The sequence below is a fragment of the Leopardus geoffroyi genome, chromosome B1 (genome assembly GCF_018350155.1).
Source record: "Leopardus geoffroyi isolate Oge1 chromosome B1, O.geoffroyi_Oge1_pat1.0, whole genome shotgun sequence".
Classification (NCBI taxonomy): domain Eukaryota; kingdom Metazoa; phylum Chordata; class Mammalia; order Carnivora; family Felidae; genus Leopardus; species Leopardus geoffroyi.
In genome coordinates, this window is record NC_059327.1 from 21,110,335 (window position 1) to 21,130,713 (window position 20,379).

Below are 20,379 nucleotides of genomic sequence, written 5' to 3' on the forward strand. Positions count from 1 at the left end.
ATGAAGTGTCACATTTCAGAATGAACCCAAGTATAGCAAAAGAAAAAAAGAAAAAGACGACAAAATAATCAATTAGGAAGGGCAAATCATTATGCTACATTCTATATAGAGCACACACACAATACAAGTGGGATAAATGTTAAAGATGAGTAGCAAAGTTTTTCAAATGTCATACAATTAAATATTAAGTGAATCTGTGCTCATTTCAACCATCTTCATTTTAACTTTCTGACAGAACTATGGCTTTGAGTAAAACACTCCTCTGAAGTACACGGTTTTACTGAGACGCTTCAGCAATTCCATATGGATTAGGGGAAAACTCTAGATGTGGCAGCATGGTAGTGGATATGGTATGAGACACCTGCGGTGGAATCTTGTTCTGCTCTTTTTAGTGCCATGACCTGAGGCAAGTCGATGAAGCTCTCTAAGATGGCTTCCTCCTCTGGAAAACAGTATGAAACTTACCTGCAGAAATGTAATGAGGACTAAATGGGAGCAACACTTATAATGGACAGAGCACAGAGTGTCTCAAGATATGTTGTTTCCCTCTTGACTTCCGAAGCACAGTTTTATTTCATGAGGATTTAGTATATTTCATATACTGTTAAGTGGAGACATGTTTTAGCTCATTTGATCCCCATAACAATCACATGTGGCCATTACTCCTATTATCCCCATGGCACAAATGAAGAAACTGAGGCACACAGAGGCTAAGGACCTGTTCAAGGTCAGGCAGATAATGAATGGCAGAGCTGATACTCAAACTCTGAAAATCTGGCTCCTGAGCCTGTGCTCTACTGTCTCTCTAATGTAATCAATGTTATTTTCACTATAAGCTAAATTTCAATTGCTTAAAGATTCAAAAATCTTACCAGTTCAGATTTGCATTATTTAAAATGTGGCATCTATTAACAATAGATTACCATAGAGAGCTGTATTGTCTTAGAGTGCTGTTTATTTAGTTCAGAGGCTGTCTAAAGATTATTTCTGAATTGCTTTAAGAAATAGTTCTGATGGCTAAATTATACAAATAAATTTCAAGAGCACTAATTAAACTCTGTAAGGTAAATACCTATGAAGTACCTGTGGAGATCAATGGCTTTAGTGTTTCCTTATATATAAACAAGCTATACAGTATATTACTTATAAGTCACTTTTTTCTGTTCTTTAAAACAAGTCTCCTCCCTGTATTTCCTAGAGGAAGCTTCAGTGACCTATATGCATATAAAATTATACAATTTAGGGTATGTTGATATAACTTAAGTTTCAAATTCGGATAGACTTTCCCTAATTAATCAAAGTTAATAAGGTTTTACTATATCACTATTATGAACTATTTTCATTAAACCAGCATTAAATTTACTATTCCTGGGCTGCAAGAAAGCTCAGAGCCAAGCTTTGTGCTGACAATGTAGCTTTTCCCAGTGTGGTTTGTCTGCTGTCATTGCTCCCTTTTCTCTCTCCCTTTGTTACTTGACTTACGTATTTTAGTAAATGTTAATGATTAGAACAGCACTGTGTTTTCCTTGCAAGATTCACAAGCCCTTTCTGAAAGCAGTATAGATAAATAAATAAACAAAACTGTTAAATTTTTGAAACTAATGTAAACATTGTGTTTCAACTATACTGAAAAAAAAGCCAGTTAAATTTCTGTCCATTGAAATATGATCTATTCTGTTCCCGAGGTATAGCAAAAGATTAATCAACATAATTCAGCCTCCTAAATGATATTTTATTAACAATTTGCTTATGCAGTTAAATATAGTTAATCTGTCAAAATTAAAATAACTTCTTACACTTTCCATATATTATCCACAGAAAATAAAATTTACGAAGGTATTTAGTTCTCTCTTGTTATTGCTAATACTCTAAAAAAATGGCATTATAGAGCTAATTCATGTGGGATTTATGAATTATAATTTGAAAATCACGAGACCTGAATTAGAGAACTCATAATGCCCCTTTTAATACCTGACTAACATTATAACCAGCTCTTTGATTTTGTAAGAGTGTCTTCCATAAGCTTTGTCAATTAGAATACTGAGGGTGACTCAACAAAAACTGATAATTATATCACAGTCAAATAGCTTATGAAATAATAAGTATTCCATAATCCTGATAATCTGCTTTTATTAATGTAAATATAAATACACAATCTACTGGGATTAAATATGGCACCATCTGCTACAGATAATACACGTTTTTTTAAAAAAAAAAAACGTGATATATATCCTTATAACAATGAGAATAATAAAAAATGTTGCAGCTCTCTAGGTAGACCAACTAAGCTGCTGCACAGGGCCACTAATTTAAAATGAAACAATCATCACTTACATCTCAACAAAACTGTGTTTCTGCTATCTAAGGACCAGACGAAGAAATAGGCTATAATGGTTAAAGTACAGATCTGGAGCTGCGCAACCATGGGCTCAAATCTTAGCTTGCCATAATTACAAATAAGATAACTAATTTAACTGGTGGGCCGACAAGCATCCAGCACAGTCCCTGAGAGTAAGATCTCAGCACCTGTTTGTTATTTGTATTATGTGAGCCTGGGATTCTGTCGGGCGGAAATACTTGGGACAAACAGAAAGAAAACTGGTAGGGAAATGGAGGCAAAGGCTGCTTAACTCTACCTTCAGAGTAAGTTGAAAACATTACTCACCCCAGAAGAATCTCTTATTTCTAAGAACTCAAAAAAATATATTATTTCCTTGGTTTTGCTTCAACATCCATATTGTTACAGTGCCACTAAAGCCACTCACATGTAGAATTAAATCTTTGCAATTCACCTTTAAATTTTTTCATGCATAATGATCTGTATTCATCTATTATATGATATACCCTTCAAATCTCATGGAAAACAACAATATGGATGAAAATGAAAAAATGCATGTGATTATGGACACAGATGTTTAATATCAATATTTAAGATAATATTGATACAGATGCGTAGAAATCTGAAGCAGTTTTCCTACGTAAGAACTTTAGGAAGCTTTCCTGCAAGGGATAGCTGTAAGGTTACCCACTGTAGTTCTTGTTTCTCAGCACGAATAAAACGACTCTCAGCTAGAAGGCCCACTTGAAACTACCATAAATTATTCTTACCAGCATTGCACGCTTTTCTTCATCTCCTTTAGTTTCTCTCTTTTCATTTTTTTTCCTGAATATCTCTTGAAGCTGACAAAGAAAGTGACCAAGAATCAAATGTCCAGTGAGTTTCCGGGGCCCCACTTACCACCCTGTGCTAGGTATATTCTAAAAACATCTACCGAGAACATTCATACTGCTACAGATATATTTTCTGGTACCAATTTTTTTTTTCCTGAGAAAAAGAAAACACACCCTTAGCTACTGGCAACCTATGGTTAAGTTAAATGTACAAGATTATAGCTTTACTTTATCTCTAAGACATACAGACAGGGAGTCTGTGACCCACAAATAAAAAAGCCTACTGGGGTATAAAGAAAACTGGAACAGAATTCAGGATTGTTGGTTGCAGCCCATCTTCTGTCACTAACTTCATGATGGTGAACAGGTCACTCATCCCTCACGAGGCCCCAGTTTGCTCACGTGGAATGAGATGGCCTCGGAAGTCCTTTTCAGGTAACCGAATGCTGGTGGGAGCAAGGGCTCTGCCTATAACCCCTTGAGTAACTTAGTCTAATCATTCACGGAATGTTTTCCACATCCAGAACAAGGAGGTAACTCCTTCCCTTACAGGAATATTTTTTTTTCTCCAGCTTTATTGAGGTGTAATCGCCAGGTCTTGTAAGAATGTTGTGCAGAGTAAATATTACACAGTTACTCAGCACATTGCCTGTCACAGAGTAACTTCTCAAGAGATGTCATTTATTATTATTAATGCTGTTATTTCCTCTTTAAAATTCTATTTTACAAAGGGAAGCCTAATCCTACCTCTATCACAGCTTTCTGGTGAGGTCAGTATTCTTGTCTGTGTAACCTGAACAGCGATCTCAACTCTTCATTTCATAAGGCAATAGTTGAAAGTCAAATGAAATGTATTACCTCCCAACATAGGTAATAACACAAATACAGTACATAATATAAATGATTTTGTGAACAAGTACATTTATCTCCACACTTTTTCTTTGTGAAAAGAGTTTTCAGCAAAGGTTATTAATAATCATTTCATAAATAGGCAGGATAATCCTAGATTTTAGACTCTAACAACTAAGTTAGCTCAACTCTACCTCCTTCTTTCAGGAATTCTTTGCTGTTGACAAACAAACTAAAACAACAAACAAAAGCCATCACACCTGAGGCAGCAGTACAGCCACCACAAAGGCAAGGAGCACACCGTGGCTTTCACAAGAGTAAAGAGCAGAAGCCGTAGTCCTGCATGAATGTTTTTACCTCCCGTCTCCACAGACAGCTTTCCAAAGGACATCTCTATACAGGCAACTTTCAATGGACTGAGTTCCCAAAGTTAATCTTTTAATCAATGGGGTAGAACTTGGAAGTTTCTACAGAAAGTTTATTAAAAATTATTTAGAGTACTAGGCCCATTCTGAAAGTCCTAAAATGGAGTTTTATGCTATCATAACAAAACCATATTAAACTAAATCTGTTGACTTTAGGATGGTAGGAACATATCTCTATCTTTGCACTGAACCTGAAAACTCTTACCCCCCTCCCCCCCATCACCCTGGAAAACACTGGAATGAGGGGTCTGTTGTGGTTCCCGGTCCAATGGCCTGGTTCAGGGACTGTCCGAGCGAGGGCTGCATGGGTGTTAGAGGAAGCCATGGGACAGATCCCAGCAAGTAGTGGCTTGCTTCTTTTTGAATGGCTACTAATTAGCTTTCGACAAGGAATTTTATCTCTTCTCTTTCCTACCACAGAAAAGAATGATTTCATAGTTTCTCTTCCATGTTCCAGCCTCTGAGGAAAATACTAAGCTGTTTAAGAGGTTTTTTGAGGGATTTTTAATGGCTGGTTACAAAGGAAAATATAAAACAAAATGGCTATTTATATGCCATCTTTCTCTTTTCTTTTTACTAGGGGCTAGGGTATATATCTTGTGACTGGAAGGATCTCTACTTTGAGGGGAAAAAAACAGACATTTTTGACATAGAAGTAGATGCAGAATCCCTGGGTGAAAAGAAATAGAAGATTCTAGAAGTGGGAGGTGGTAAGATGAGTGAGCAGCTGTGATGTTGCCACACCAGCACCAGTCCTGTGTCGGTCGGGTGAGAAAGACTGAAGGTGAATACCTAAGAACAATCTTACTCTCCCCACTTTACATCAGACCTCATTCAAAGACAGGAGAAGGGAATAGGAAAATGGGGACCAGACCGGAACATAAGGCAGTGATAAATGGAAGAGAAAAGCAGAAAGAAAAACCACAGATCCGATCATGAGAAGGAAGGGAAGTTCCTGTGGCAAAAAACTGTGGTTGGGGGCACTGAGAAGATGGGATCTGAGAATAACTGAGCACAGACAACATCCCCAGACTGCTCGTTACCCACCCACTGGGAAATATCAGGCTCATTTCAAATGCTCAGAAAGCGTGTAACAACTATAATCACCTTTATATAATGAATATAATTTATATATTTTTTAATATGAAAATTATTTAAAGTACGTAAGAATATACTTCTTTATTAAATTAAGGTGAAAGCATAATTTTTTCACTCTTCCTTCTACATTATTTCAAATAATGCAAAAACATAAGAATATAAATATTCAATACTTAACTACTGATAAAATGCAGCATATAGTATACATACCACCAAAAATTCCTTTTTGTCCACCATCTCATTACCATCGGTGTCAAACATATTGAAAGCTATTCTAAATCCTGCATGTGGCTCTGCCAGAAAAAACAGAAAAGTACTTGTGAAATGGAAAAATGTTTATAAAGTACAGTTGTAAGCAGTTATGTATATACTGTACAAAAATACTTTCTTTAACCAAGGATTTAAAAGCAGCATGTTGCTATTAGTTAAATATAATAAAAGCTATCTATGTATACATATTTCTGCTTCCTGTATTAGCACACTTAGTAACAAAATTGATAATACACTCTAGAAGTATTTGTGTGGTAACTGTTGCATAGCACAGACAGTAAAATTTAACTACCTTACTTGCAAAAATAAATACTTCTTTTTGTTATCCAAAGTCTGTCAGTTTTTTTAAAAGGGAAATATCAAATCATTGCATATGTTCAACTACTTAGAGTGAAAGAAAAAAGTTAAAACATGACACAATGGACCAGTTCTAATTCTTAGGGAAATTATTGTGCAAATGACCTATGAAAATAAATGTCAAGCACAAGATATTACATATCTGAGTTTAAACCTCTAGAAGCCTCAAAAACAGAAATATAAAATAAAAGAGGCTTGAATAATTCTCAATTCCTCCCAAATACAAGGAACAATTGCTTTTCTGAGAAAGACATACTTTTACACACTAAGAGCTGCTTTAATGTTATGAATCTTATAAGGAGGTTCAATATCTTTTCCCTTCTAAAGCATAAAGAAGAAAACTTGAACGTGTCCTTCAAAGAGAAGCTCAGTACACATGCCTTTTAGAAACATCTGACCCTTTCTTTTGAGATGACGTGCAAAAAGTTTGGAAGAGAGGCCTCCCACAGATACATTTGGTATTTACCTGTTGTAAAACCTTGAAGCTAGCAAAAGAGAAGCACATTACCCTACTTTCTTAACTGGTAATAGCTGTCTCTAATGGAAACAGAAGCCAGTCTTATATGCAAGCTCATTTCTTGCTTATAGCTTAGGAATGTAAACTTACTTTCATTAGCATTCAGTTGAGAAAGAAATAAAAAATTTCATCATCCCTAATAACCAAGTCTTAAGCTTTGAGATGATCCTGAAAACACACAGACAGGAAGTCCTTACACATACTGTTTGGAAGGGAAAATAAAGTTAAAGCAATAACAAGCAAAGAGGAGAAAACTACAGACAGGTAACACAGATTCCGTAGCCCACTTTGTGTCAGCTCTGTTTTCACATTTGGTCTTCGTTCTGATCTAAAAAACATCCATAATTTTTCAATGAAATTCCTGCAAGTTTCTAAAATGGGTCCTGAACTCCAAAGGAAGATTCACTGTGTCCCAGGATCCTGACCCCTCCATGTAAGCACAACCACCAGGTGTTTTCCTTACACATTTAACCACACCCTGTCCCATCTCAGTAAGCGGCTTCCCTAGCCAGTTCTGTTATATTCTTGCCTATCATTCTGCTGTGTTAGGTATTCCAAATGACTAGTTTTGCAACCAAAGTTGTTCTAGCTGACAATACAGCTTTTTAACAAGTCTCTGAGATACTGGTTGGCACTCCTTTGATTTTCACGGAGTATTCATCATTGACTGGGCTTGAATTGTAATGGCTTTCCAGTCTGAAACAACCTCAGACAGTTGTATTACCACTAACCACCATACAACACTTCTCGTGCTTCAGCACCAACATTTTAATTTTGAGTTCTGAAGAAAAAATGCAAAAAAGAATAAAGGATAATTTCTGAAACACACGTACTCCCCCCCAAACTTCCTACGATAGAACTCCAACATAACACCATTCATTAGTAAATTTAGAGTAACAAAGTGGCTCTGAATTTTCTGATCATAGAGGTACAAGGAATTTTATGACTTGTTTCTAATGACAGAGTTTCACTGATACTCTTGTTCCCATACATCTCCACATATCCCCACAAACAGAAATCCCTCTAGCGATATTCTTTCATTTACTCTTTTTCACTCATTCACCAACTAGTTTTTTGAGAGGTGACCATGTGCTAGACACTGTTCTTGATACAGAAATGGACAAAAAAGAGAAAACCTTTGCCATCATGGACCTTGCATTCAAGTATGGGGACAAAGACAAGAACGCATAAACCAATAAACGAATTCTTTCAAATAGTTTTAAGTGCTATGAAGAAAATAAAGCACGGTAAAGGGAGAAAAAGGGAGCGGTAGGAGAGGGAGGATGGTCGGGAAAGGTTCACATTTCACGTTTCAAAAGAAATGTGGATAATGTTTGTTATCATGAGGATCTTGAGGAGAGAAGCACTGATGGCAGGAAGAGCAGAGAGCACAAATTCCTGAGGTGAGAATTCAAGGAACACAAAAGCCAGGTGGCTGGAGCACAGTGAACTAGAGCAGGTAAGATGCTGCAATAAATGCAATGAAATTTGACTAAAAACACGAGTAAGGCCTCTGAAGATTTCATAAAAACTGCTGCATACGAGAGCAAGAGAGTCACAAAGCTGTTCTAGGATGATGATGGGTATTCTGACACACTCACTAGTTAAAAGACTCATTCTTTCATGCTAGTCTTAAAAAATACGTGATTTCTGTGAGGGTGGCAGGAAATTTACAAATTGCCATCTGACCTGATCTTTAGGCTTTCATGTAGATTAAACCACAAGGATTGATATATGATGTAAAATTTATAACTTATGAGCACTTTATTACTATTCCAGAACCCATAAAAATAGTTACGTTTTTGCCTCTTGATAGTGCTATGCTTAGCATTTGCTGATTTTTGCAAAATAACCATGGATAAACCTAAACTGATTTTCAGTAGTAGGAGAATCTAAGATTTGTTTTCCAAGATTCTAATTAAAAAAGAAAAATGGATCCAAAAATAGACTTATGAATACACTTACTTGTCAAAATACACAAGAGAAAAAGATATTCTGTGTAAGAAATCACACCTAGAAGAAAAATAGTATTAGTAATGCTATATAAAAAATATTACTTTATATTTAGCAAGTAAAATATTATTATAATATGCAATATTGATATGGAACTTACCGCTTTAAAGAACATGCTAAGTATTGTTTTAAGCAAGACTAAACTATTCTAAAATCACGGCAAAAAACCCCCAAATTTTAATTTGTTTCACAATGCCTCTGTAGAACCCATGTAAAATTCCCATTAATGCTCCTAGATATTTTGACAAGGAAAGCAAAATTACAATGTTTACTTATAGCTAGCTGTAAACTTGCTGCTAGTTTTCAATGGATAAATCTAGCATAAAATAAAAAAGCTAAACTGTAAAGTGCTTAAACTTTCAGAAAAAACATTTAGATATTCTTGCTTACAAATCTAATTTCTGTATTGCTTAAAAAATGAAACTTGTCTGCTTTCAAGTTATCATTTATTATTCTTGACAAACTTAATGCTTCTATTAAATGTACTCTTAAGAAATTTTTGTTTTAATTAAATGGCTTACACTTTCTGAATACTGCATCCCGAGTTCTCTATAATCCCAGAATTACAAAGTTCAAAAGGTGTTCAGAGTAAATAAAGATATATATTCTGTTACTCAAATTCTTACTTTTGGGCATAGCACCCCAAACTAGAATTCATGCTTCATTGAATTTCCAAGAGGATCCTGAGAAAATCACAGTCAGGAATAAGTCAATTAACACTTCTCCAGATATCATCAGATAGTCCTAAAGTTTGGTAAAAGGGTATACAAAAATCCTTAAATAATCAGATCGTGAACCCTGAAACTCCATTTTCCCTGATGCTCTTTGAGCCTCCCCTCTTTGTTACAGAACAAAGAGGACAGGAGTCACTGTCAGGCAGTTTGTCAGAAGACTTGAAGGGAACTAGCTAGAAGCCCTGTGAAAGCATTCCCTTCTTTTGTTTATACTACAATATTGTGACCTATAGACAGATAGTTCTGGTTGACTGCCATGAATGTTATGGGAGAAAGATTCTGGAATGGCCAACGTATATAAAGATACAATACTTAGATTCCATAGGGATCCCTCATAAAAAAAAAAAAAAAAGAGAGAGAGAGAGAGAAAGAAAAGAAAAAAGAAGAAAGAGAAAAAGAGAGAAAGGGAGAAAGGAGGAAAGGAAGAGAAACAGAAAGGAAAATGGGATGGGAAAGGAAGCTCTATGTCTTCACAATCCCATCTCACTGACTGTCGTTCTGACTGACCTGGTGGAATACAGAGATGCTGGTTGGGATAAAGAAGTCTAATAACTACTACACATCTTTTATTTGATAATTAACTCAAGGTTTCCCTCAGGGAATGATTACTTCTTAACAGTGAGAGCACTGATCACAATTATCATGGTAGGTACCCGTCTGTAGGACCAAATGGTTTCTGAGGTGGTGTAATCCACAGGCAAGGAGAACAAAGTGAAGCTCATGATATAATTTAATAAAAATGATCAAGGAAAAGAGAAAATACTACTAAACATGAACTGTAACTTCTTAATGCTAATGTTTTCCAATTACAAAAATGGAAAACTATTAAACTGGCCCTTCAATTTATTTTAAGGCCACCCAAGATCAAAAAGTAAAATAAAATAAATACATATGCTAAGCATATAGTAATGCTGTGATCTTTAAAAAAGAGGGTAAGAAAGATGCCAACTAGGTTTCTTTTGAAAATTCAACAAAAAAACTTCTAAGGGAAGTTCCTTAAAAACATTATACTATTTAGTTCCTCTATTATGATGCACTACAGTTGGCTGTTATGACTAAGTCTGGATAATGCTTTCATAAATGTTGCATTTCAATTAACTTTTTGTAAAACTGCATTTTCTTGCTGGGAAATATTTTAAGCAGATATAATTCACTTGTAAACTAATCTTTAATAGCTCTAAAGATTTAGCTTTAAAATTCCTTTGCCACTTAAACCTATTTATAAAAAAAGCAAGGCTGCCTGTAACATTCTACTTCGCCTAACCTAAAGGTTCTAAAACTTTTCGGGTATAAGGATTGCTTCAATAATCCAATCACTGTGACACAGCTCTGCACTGTCCTACAGGGTAGCCACTGGCCAGATGTGGCTACCTAAACTTAAAACAATTAAAATTAAACACAATAAAACATTTACTTCCTCAGTTACAGTAGCCACATTTTCAGATCCTTAAAAGCCACATGGGGCTAAGGGCAGTATACTATGGGAGACAAGACAGAAATACAACATTTCCATCACTATACAGATAATTCTGTGGGATAGCACTGAATAGCTCATGTCCCCCGAAAAACATGCTAATATGCACACAACATAAAGAAGATTAGGACAGGCCTAAACCTAGGGCTTCCAGATTTAACGCTCTCCTTAACTACAAAGAGTTTCCTTCTTCCATGCATTTATTTTTCTTAGATTATACTTGGTCCAATTTGTATTTTCCCACTAGAAGTATTAAGTAAATATTTTTAAATTTGCTAACTTCTCTTTCTGAGCTTTGAATTTTCCTGATTCTATCATCCCACCCTAAGATTTGAATGACCTTTAAGACAACTTCTAGGAAAAAATTTCTAAGAACTTTAAAGATACCATGGCCCTAATTTTAAAACCCTAGTTATGAAAAATCCTACAATAAAAGGTAAAGTGTCTACTCCTTTCAGATTCCATGTCAACTAGGTGAAAGCAATTTGAATTTCTAATTCTACTCAGATAAAATATATAGACTATAACTATTCCTTTAAAATACTGGTCTTCATGCTAGAGTATACTATAATTATTTTCAAACCAATAATTGTTCATATAATTTCTTTAACATTTTTATTTTATATACTCTTATACTTGAGCATGTTAATAAGTGTATTTTTAAGAAAAATTACTTTGTAAGATTAAAGAGATTTTGTTAATTAGTGTTTTCTACAAATATGAACAAAAAGTACAGTGTCAAAGAAAACAGCAATAAAATCAGTATAATTTGATTGCAAGGAAGTGTATGAATCCATGACTTAGACAAATAGATATAGCTAAGATAGTATGATGAAACAGGTGGATTTTGCAGTGAGTGTTGTTTTTAAAAGAAACCTGTTCAAACTGGGTGGCCAAAAGACATCCAGTAAGTTTTTCATACTGATTAAATTTTTAAATATCTATAGTTGCCTGGAAGTAAAATGGAAGGAAGAAAAATAGTTGGAGATCAGTATTTTTAAGAAATGCTTTCTGTAAGTAAATATAACCTACATTTCTCTTTTTTTTTTTTTAACGTTTATTTATTTTTGAGATAGGGAGAGACAGCATGAACGGGGGAGGGTCAGAGAGAGAGGGAAACACAGAATCTGAAGCAGGCTCCAGGCTCTGAGCTGTCAGCACAGAGCCTGACGCGGGGCTCGAACTCACGGACTGGGAGATCATGACCTGAGCCGAAGTTGGATGCTTAACCGACTGAGCCACCCAGGCACCCCTAACCTACACTTCTCAATATGGTTAAAAAATAATTTTTTGTACTATGAAGGTTCACTTTGTTGTAAAAAATTTGAAAGACATGAATAATATATATAAAAATAAGAACCACCTTTAATCCCACTACCCAGAAACAATCAGTATTAATATTTTACTATTTTTCTTTTCAGTTTTTTCTCTATGCGCACACACACACACACACACACACACACATGAATAAAATTACTTTAAGTATGAGGAAAAAATATATAAATAGTATAAATAATATAGTGTCCATTTAAAAATGCATAAGTATTAAAGTTAATTTACCTCTTTCTTTAAGATTGCGAAAAAGCTTTGAGGATCCTTTCCAAACTGGTGGTGTTTCTGAGAGCATTTGATTTAATTCCTATGACATAAGGTATCATAATATTAATGGTAAACCACTTACTTATAAAATAAATAAAAAGTATTTAAACGCCTATGCAAAAAAATTCTTCACTTAAAGGACCTGAGACATGGCTGTATTTATTCTATTCTATACCTGTGGTTCATTCAACCACAAAACTTAGTATTTGCCCACAGTCTAACCATAAAATAAATAATAAAGAAGCTAAATTAAATTAAATTAGAGCTATCAAAAATTTAAGATAAGTTTAGCAACTGGAGGAATATATATAAAAAAATCAATTTAAGATAAAACACTGAGTTTCATGAAAGCCATAATTAAGGTGGATTTCCTTATCAAGGTCAGAGATGATGACCTGGCTTCACATACTGTCTCTTCTCTGTAGCTGTCTTGGATTTAAGGAGCTGGAAGAAGTAAATGGACAGAGGGTCATACTGGGAAAGAATGAGTAATATTTTAGTAGTGACTCAAAGAATGGTGACATCAGATGAAGCAGGAGTTCAAGGGTACTGAGTTATGGTGGCCACTTTCAATTTTTTTTTCTAATTTTAACTTAAATATTCAGTAAAAAACACAGACTGCAATTGCTTAGTCTGCCTTTTTAAAATCAAACTATCACAGCAGGTTGGGGAACTATTTTGAAAATTTTAAACATTTGAATCATTGCTCAGACACCAAAGGAATTCTGAATTTATTGTTAATACTTAGTTAAAAATAATTAAATGAAAATTATATTTTGGTTAATTGTGAAGAAAAATTATTAAGGGATTTGGTAAGATAAATTGAAATAATTTGAAATAAAAAAGGTAGTTTGCTAAGTAACACACTGAAGAACACTAGAAACCACTTCTATATTCCAGACTCGATTCTTGCTACACAACGATGGCTCCCCAATACCCCAGGCATAACCTGGGAGCTTGTAAGAAAAGGAGGTCTCAGTTCCCAGACCTACTGAAACAGAATCTGTATTGTTAGTAAGAACTCCAGGTGATTTTTTTTTTTTTTTTTTTACACATTACTGAGAAACACTTTAGACAAATCCTTCCTGATGCGGTTGTATCTAAAAATATTCTGTGACATTATAAACTTTTTTTTTTCATTACAAAGCTGAGTTAGCAGGCAAATAAAGAATCCCTGGGAGAGTTATTTTTAGGGGTTTTCCCTGAAGTCCATCTGTGAACCCTGCTTTCATTTCCGTTGTAGTGTTATCTCTGCATTGCAAGTAACAGATGCCAGCGGACAATCAGTAGTGTCTGATTAGGGCAGCAACAGCACAGAGGTAAGAATTCAGGTATGAACAACAATGAGAAGCCAGATATTTAGTGCTTAAACAACAGTAAACTCATGAATATTTTTGTTAGAGCAAGAGATGAAAAATAACACTCTGCATATATTATATACACTTTAATGTATACCGTATCTATTAAACAAATATTCACTCCTCCATTTTAACTATTTCCATGTATTCAATTCCATCTCTTCTAGTTTAAACTCCACTTGAGTTTACAATCAAAACAATCATAGCTACCTTTTTCTGAGTGCCCTCCATGTGCCTAACAATGGGCTAATACAATCATTTAATTTTAAAAAACAAACCTCATTCTGCATATTTTACTGAGACTTAAAAAGAATAAGAAATTCACCCAAGGTCACACAACTTCTAAATGATGGGCCAGATCCTTACTGACCAAGCAGTTTACTTTAGTAATAATTCATATTCTTCTGGTCTAGATTATCCAATTAACACATTGATCTTTGTCTCCTGTTGACTTTAAGAAGTTTTAAAATGTATTAAAATCTGTATTTCCACTCGGAATGTGAAGCTCCCTCCCCATTCAGTGCCTATCTTGGTCTCTTATAGGTAGTGGTGCTGTGTAATAAATGCTTTGCTTGGCCTTTGCCCCTGGCTCCTAGGAGACTCTGAATCCTTGAGTCACACCCAGGGTGGGCTGCTGACTGCCAGAAGGAATCACCGTGGGATCAGAGAGGTGGAGCTTTGAGCTCTCCTGACTTCTGGGGTGGGGTAGGAAAAGGGACTAGAGATGGAGCTCAATCACTTGGCCAATGAACCAATTATACCTGGATAATGAAACCCTCAATAAAAACTCAACGCGCAAGCTCAGTGGAGATTTCAGGTTGGTGAACACGCCGATGTGCGAGGTGGGGAGAGGGCACGGAAGGTGTGTGTTTGGGATCCTCCTATACCTGTCCGAGGAGTCTCTTCATATGGCTAGTCCTGACTTGTGTCACTTAGAATAAACTGTTAATAAATACGGAATGTTTGTCAGTTTTGTGTCAGTCTAGAAAATTATTGAACTTGAGGAGAATTACAGGAACCTCTTGGATTTGTAGCCAGTTGGTCAGAAGTGTGGGTGGCCTTGGGACCCTTGAACTTGCATGTGGCATCTGAAATGAGAGCAGTCTTGTTGGGGACTGTGTCCTTAAATCTATGGAGTCTGAAACTAACTTTGGATGGGTAGCATCAGAATTATATTGCAGGGGCGCCTGTGTGGTTCAGTCAGTAAAGCGTCCAACTCTTGATCTTGGCTCACGTTGATACCTATAGCTCTAATGTATTTATTCACCATAGTTCTGTATTATACATTGAATTTGTCCTTGATATGCCTCAGTGACAATTCTTTTATTCATTTCTCAACTAACTAACATTTATATTGTTTTTTTGTGTGTTTTGGCTGTTATTACAATTGATGCTGCAGAAAGAAGAAAACAGAAAACATGTACAGGACTGCTGGTGTAACTATTTCTCTAGTATACATCTCTAGAAGTAGAGCTTTTGATTATATATTTTCAACTTTATTAGATATTGACAAATTTCTCTCAAAAGTGAACATACAAATTTGCATTCTACCTTGGTTCTTTCTTCTTCTTGTCGGTGCTAATTACTGGTATTGTGAGATTTCTGGCAGCTGATAATCTGACGGGTGTGAAATAGCAACATATTATTGGCTTAATTTGCATATCCCTGATCAGTAGCGAGGCTGAGCTCCTTTACATATATTATTGGCCATTCTATGTTTACTCATTTTTTTCTTATTGAGCTGGCTATCTTTCGTCTATTGATTTACAGGAGTTCTATATGAGTACAAGACACTCAATGTTTTCTGTTAATACACTGTAAGCATATTCTCCCATCTATCATACATCTTTTAGCATTGTTGACACTCTTTTGGTATGCCAAAGCTTTTCATATTTAATTTAATAAAATTTGCCTAAATATCTTTTGAGCTTTGCTTTGTGTCTTATCTAAAGAATCCTCTTGTATCCCTTATTTTACTTCTAATATTTCAGAATTTTTGTTTGTCAAAAATAAGAACTTAATCCATCTGAAATTTGGTTTTGTATATGGTGATCAGTTTAGTATTTAATTTGTTTGCCTCCATGTTGGAAAGACTATTGTTTCAGTATCTAAAGGTCAATTCATTCTCTAGTGATTTACAGATCTTTCCATATATGCATGGGTCTGTTTATGAACTCTATATTCTATTATTTTCATCTAATTAAAAAACTCTTGCAATAATACAATACTATTTTAATTATAACTCTATTATAATCTTAATATGACACAGGCCCATTTATTCTCATCCTGATGTTTTCCCCTCCTTCCTTTTCAGAATTGTTCTGAAAATTCTGGATCCTTACTCTTCCAAATGAATCATCCATGAACATGATCTATTTCTCGGTTTATTCATGTCTTTTAAAAAATATAACAATGTCTTGCACATCTTCTGTTAGGTACACAAAGTAATAGTTTTTGTTGCTATTGTGAAAAGTATCTTATTTGACAGTACAGCTTCTAATTGCTATCACTGGTGCAGAAACATTTTATTAACTTTGGTTAATTGATCTTATACTCAGCAGCAACCTTGCTAAACTTTTACTAAATTTGAATACATTTGAAAATCTATGTATTTTTACATTTTTCTCTAAATCATATGGCTTCCTACTGTGCTAATCCTTAGAACTTCTTTCTTTCTTCTTGTCATACTACATGTGATAGCCTGGATTATGTCCACCTCAAATTTACATTTGAAGTCATAATTCTCAGTATACCAGAATGTGACTGTATTGAGAAAGGGCCTTTAAAAAGGTAATTACGATTGTTAAGTGAGGTCATTATGGTGGGTCTTAATCCAATATGACTGGTGTCCTTAAAAAAAGACATCAGGACACAGACATGCACAGAACAACAACATGTGAGGATAACAGAGGGAGAAGATGGCCACCTACAGGCCAAGGAGAGAGGCCTCAGAAGAAACCCATGCTGCCAACACCTTGATCTTGAACTTCCAGCTTTCAGAAATGTGAGAAAATAAATTTCTGTCATTTAAGCCACCCAAACTTTGGTATTTGCTACAGCAGCCCTAGCAAATTAATACACAGCATTAGCTTCGATCTGTAGTAAAACAGGGAGTTAGCAGTTGTGATAGGAGACATATTTATATCATATCTAATTTTATTTATATTATTATTACTATAATGTTAATTTAATTTTGAGAGAGAAGGAGAGCACAAGTGGATTAGAGGCAGAGAGAGAGAGTGAAGGAGAAAGAATCTGAAGCAGGCTTCAGGCTCTGAGCTTTCGGCCCAGAGCCTGACGCAGGGCTTGAACTCATGGACCATGAGATCATGACCTGAGCCAAAGTCGGATGCTTAACCGACTGAGCCACTCAGGCACCCCTATATCATACATAATTTTAAAGAGAATGTCTAAAGTTTCACATGTAAACATTGCATTTGCTACAGGCTTTGGGAGGGTTCTCTTTAACTGTTTAAAGAAGCTCCCTAGAATGCTATACTAATACTGATTTTTTTAATATTGAAGTTTATCATACATTTAAAAGTACAAAAAGAATATATTAAAATTTAAAGTAGAAACTGTTGGGGCACCTGGGTGGCTCAGTCAGTTAAGCGTCCGACTTTTGGCTCAGGTCATGATCTCACAGTTCGTGGCTTTGAGCCCTGCGTCAGGCTCTGTGCTGACAGCTCAGAGCCTGGAGCCTGTTTCAGATTCTGTGTCTCTCTCTCTCTCTCTCTCTCTCTCTGCCCCTCCCCTGTTCACGCTCTGTCTCTGTCTCAAGAGTAAATAAACATTAAAAAAAAATTAAAAAAAATAAAGTAGAAACTGTTAAGAAACAGAAAATTACCAGTACTTTATAAGCCTCTTTGTAGCTCTTACTTATGATATTTCCCTCCATCTTTCCCAAAGGTAAATAATGTCTTAAATTTATCATTCTTTGGTTTTCCCACCAATGACTGCATTCTTAAACACTATGATTTCCCCCCCTAGTTTTGTAATTTATATATTTGTCAATTGCTTACTTTGTCATTACATTTCCAAGATTCATCTAGTTTAAGCACTGGTATAATTCATTTGTTTTCACTTGGTATAGCAACTGCTGTATGAATATGTAACAGCCTATTCATCACTTCTACTATTGATATATTGTAGTCTTTCTGGTCAATTATGAATAATCTAAGAGTATTCCTGTGAACCTCTCCTGAAAGCATAAGCTTCTCTATGTACACACATTAGTGTAAAATTACTAGAACATAGAGTATATTCAAGCTTAACATTACTAGTACACATATGTATGTTGTTGTAGAACTGCTAGGTATAGTGTATGTGTATCTTTAGTGTTAGAAGATAATGCCAAACAATTTTGCAAAGTGGGTATGCATATACATAGTGTGCATGTATATGACACCAAGAGCTTTAACCTACCTGTTTGGTAAGTGATTTCCACGTCTTAGCAACTGTAATAAATATAAAAGAATTAGATAATAAATATTTCATGCAATGTATATCCAAATTCAGTAACCAATCTACAGCCATAACTCATAACACCAGACTTTATATCTAACAGGCAATGTTTTTTTAACTTCAAGATGTAGATCCAAGATATGATTTATTTATGTTATGTATTTGTTTCATGTACTATAAACTAGGTATAATAAATAATGTCAGTGGGGTAGTAAACATTTTCCATAATCATTATCTTACTTTGGGGGTTTCTGGATTTATAAAGTTAACTTAATCCATGTTAAAAATCTTTTAGGCTTACAACACAAATACTGATATTTGTTAAATATTCATACTAGAATAAAAATATTAACACAGAGATTTTATAATTTCACTACCCATGATCTCTGCTGTGCTAGTATCTCTGGGTATGATTCAAATGCCTGGTCTCTCTAGGGTGGAGTGGAAGAATGGGGGCAATGAGAAAAAGAGAGGAAGGAGAGAGCAGGTAATGTGAGAGGGAGACCCTCATCCTGTTTTCCATTTTTTCCCTGTATTTAAGATTCATTTCTGGAACAAGAGTGTTATAGCCGAATAAAATACCCAGAATCACTACTGATTCCTACTAAAGTAGGAACTAAAGTAGGTACTACTACCTACTGATTCCTCCTCACACCCTTGAAGATATAAAACACTATTGGAATAAATGGACAGTCAACATTATTATTTCCTTTACTCAGATTTGAAAACTGTGAATGCCTGCCTAAGAATTATCTCCAGGTTTCTATGTGATTAAGTCCTATAACACAGCTGCATTAGGAACTGGTAAATATTAATTATTTCAGCTACATTACAATAATGACAACCAATAATTATTCTACATGGCAATGTGGCTATTTCTTTATAATTAACCACAATTATTATAAACAGTATATCAAAGTGAAGATTATGAGATAGGCAGTTTTTGCCATGTACCTTTGTCTTCTTTTAAGTCATTTTAAGATTGGAAGGATAGAAATATATTCTAAAATTTAGCAAGCTGATTTTTATGGAGATAGATTTCTTCTCTATGTAGCAACAACATCCTTTCTTTACCTAAGATAGTTTATACAAACATGTAATCAAAAGATTAAAATCACAATTTACAAAGAAGAATTCAGCATTTAACCTTAACTATAATACACCTATTTCATAAAGATATCTTCCTTTCCATAATGAACAGAACATTGTAAATAATACTTATTATTCTGTTGCTATTGAAATATGGCAATGAGAACAGAAGAAAAATAAATGGTACAAAAGTACATGCACACGCTCTTATGCAATGTTCAGAAGCTATTTATCAGAAGAGGAAGTGACACACTCGAGCTCTGTAGGGTTTATGAGATTTCCAGGGTACATTATTCACAAAAGACATATTCATTCTGCCGGATGTGTTACCATGCTCAGTATTATTAGCTTTTTTTTTTTTATAAAGACTAAAGAGCCATTAAGATTGTTCTTCAAAGGATTTTCTGATTTTCGGAATTCCTTATTTCGTATTAAGTTACTACATATATAAACATAACTTGGGTGAAGAGCGACTTCAACTCTAAAAGATGTAGTTTATTTCTTCAGCTATAGGTTGATGTTCATTATATTTTTAATACTTTTATGTATATTTGAAATTTTTTAACAATATATTTTCTAAAACTAAAATTAAAATAATACTATGTGAAAGTAATCAATTACCTACTTTAGTTCCAGAAGGGAAATTTACGTTTTAGGTTCTATTTAGGTAGGTAAAATAAGAAAATTTCTAGATTTCAAACACAAAGCTATGATCAGCAATCAAATGTATATCTCAATTAACATTTATTTAAACTATAACTATTAAGCAAATGTTCACACAGCATACCCCTTTTATTCGTGTTGGTGTCACCATAAAATTGTATCAAAGATTTGTTTTTAATTATGATTATAGATTCAAACAATGACAGTGATGGTGACAATGACAATAACAGCTACCAACATTTATTAAGTGCTTACTGTGTCTGGTACTATACTGAACACAACCAATATCACTCAATCC

The 20,379-nt window shown here is 34.7% G+C and overlaps 1 protein-coding gene across 5 annotated transcripts in view; it reads right to left on the minus strand.

The window, feature by feature from the left end:
- The window catches only part of MICU3 (mitochondrial calcium uptake family member 3), a 112,593-nt gene that overhangs the window by 35,998 nt on the left and 56,216 nt on the right, over positions 1 to 20,379 (minus strand). For 4 of the 5 annotated variants that reach the window (XR_006706614.1, XM_045455043.1, XM_045455035.1 and 1 more), the window contains exons 3-7: positions 18,291 to 18,322; positions 12,469 to 12,547; positions 8,653 to 8,700; positions 5,754 to 5,836; positions 3,109 to 3,180 (exon numbers count right to left, since the gene is read on the minus strand). Coding sequence is in view for 4 of the 5 variants with exons in the window: in XM_045455043.1 (XP_045310999.1) it covers positions 3,109 to 3,180; positions 5,754 to 5,836; positions 8,653 to 8,700; positions 12,469 to 12,547; positions 18,291 to 18,322 (314 nt within the window). In the remaining variant the exon portion in view is untranslated. The remainder of the gene's footprint in view (positions 1 to 3,108; positions 3,181 to 5,753; positions 5,837 to 8,652; positions 8,701 to 12,468; positions 12,548 to 18,290; positions 18,323 to 20,379) is intronic. The other variant, XM_045455052.1, reaches the window with a different exon arrangement.